Genomic DNA, 1,291 nt, shown 5'->3' with positions numbered 1-1,291 from the left:
GTGGAGAGGAATGTAGAGCCTCGGAGTTCTAAACTTTTACCTTCCTGTAGCAACATTCCAAGAGCAATATGAGGACCTAAGCCTGGCTCAGAACTCTGGTGATGGAGGTGGATGATTTAACAGAATTGTGCTAATTGTTCTGCCTCTGCCTTAGGGTTTACTGAGACCATCATGCACTCCTAAGCACGATGGAGCTGCTTCCCAACCTCTGTAACTGGGAAACTCGGCAGGTGCTGGGGAACCACTATTGGCTGTCTCTGCTGATCCCACAGCAATTGGGTGAGCTGATTCAAGGATGTCTGAATCAAGCATATAGGTTCGTTCTGTTGCTTTAGCTGGCAGATCATCAGCCTCTAGCAGAAGACAGAGGCAGTAGTCTTGTGAACTAAAGTGTAGCAAGTCATAGAATGGTATCTGAAGACTTTTCCTCCTCACGAGAAATGGACTTCAGAGATTGACTGTGGACATGTGCTAATGAATTTTTCCCTCTCAGTAATCTGACTGGGAGACAAAGTTCATGTTCAGGAGTGGACTTTTGGAAATGCTGTCTGGTTCTATATAAGTTTCTAATTAATGAAATAAGTTTCTTATTAATCTCTTGATGGTGCAAGGGCTGGAGCACCTCTCCTATGCAGACAGACTGGGTTGTTCAGCATGGGGAAGGCTCTAGGGAGACTTTTGTCAGCCTTCTGTTACCTAAAGGGGGGCTTACAAGTCAGTATTGTTGATAAAGGTGTATTTTGGCTAGTCTCACCAACAATGTCATTTCTTGTTGCTCTTGGCTCAAACTGCATTGCATATAAATCCGACACCGTGACACTGCAGCCCTGCTTGGTCAATTCTTCCACAGCAATCTTCAACAAAGATCCGTTGAAGGACTTGGGCTCTTGATGTGCATAGACTATCAGGACCTTTTTCCCTGGAGGCAGAAAGAAAACCAGAAGACAACTTGGAATACAGGAGGCAGATGCAGAACAATTTGTGGAGCTGGAGCTTGGTCCTTTCTTTTTCTCTAGTGTGTTTTCCAAGTGGCACAAAACTAGTGGAAACAGAGTGACAGTGGCAGGATTTGACTCCTGCTCAGCAGCAGTGAGTGACTCCTGAGGCATTAATCGCTGAATGCCCCCAGCCCAGCAATTCTTTGCAACACTGGGCTTTCCTAGGTGGAAGTCAGTGAACAGTGGATGTGTTCCACGGCAGGTCACACTGCCCTACATAAGCACTACTCAGTCCCTCCTTGAGTCGATGTTTCTGTTGCTCTGATTCCGCTATCCCCAAAAAGCAGTGCCAG

General features: G+C 46.2%; 1 protein-coding gene across 1 annotated transcript in view; it reads right to left on the bottom strand.

Moving 5' to 3' along the window:
- The window catches only part of NQO2 (NAD(P)H quinone dehydrogenase 2), a 16,822-nt gene that overhangs the window by 14,191 nt on the left and 1,340 nt on the right, over nucleotides 1-1,291 (bottom strand). Inside the window, exon 2 of the mRNA XM_017828735.1 lies at nucleotides 755-919. Coding sequence (XP_017684224.1) covers nucleotides 755-919 — 165 coding nt within the window. The remainder of the gene's footprint in view (nucleotides 1-754; nucleotides 920-1,291) is intronic.

The sequence above is a fragment of the Lepidothrix coronata genome, unplaced genomic scaffold (assembly GCF_001604755.1).
Source record: "Lepidothrix coronata isolate B3197 unplaced genomic scaffold, Lepidothrix_coronata-1.0 Scaffold152, whole genome shotgun sequence".
NCBI lineage: Eukaryota > Metazoa > Chordata > Aves > Passeriformes > Pipridae > Lepidothrix > Lepidothrix coronata.
Note: the sequence above shows the minus strand (reverse complement) of the source record. Positions and strands in the feature narration are given on the sequence as shown.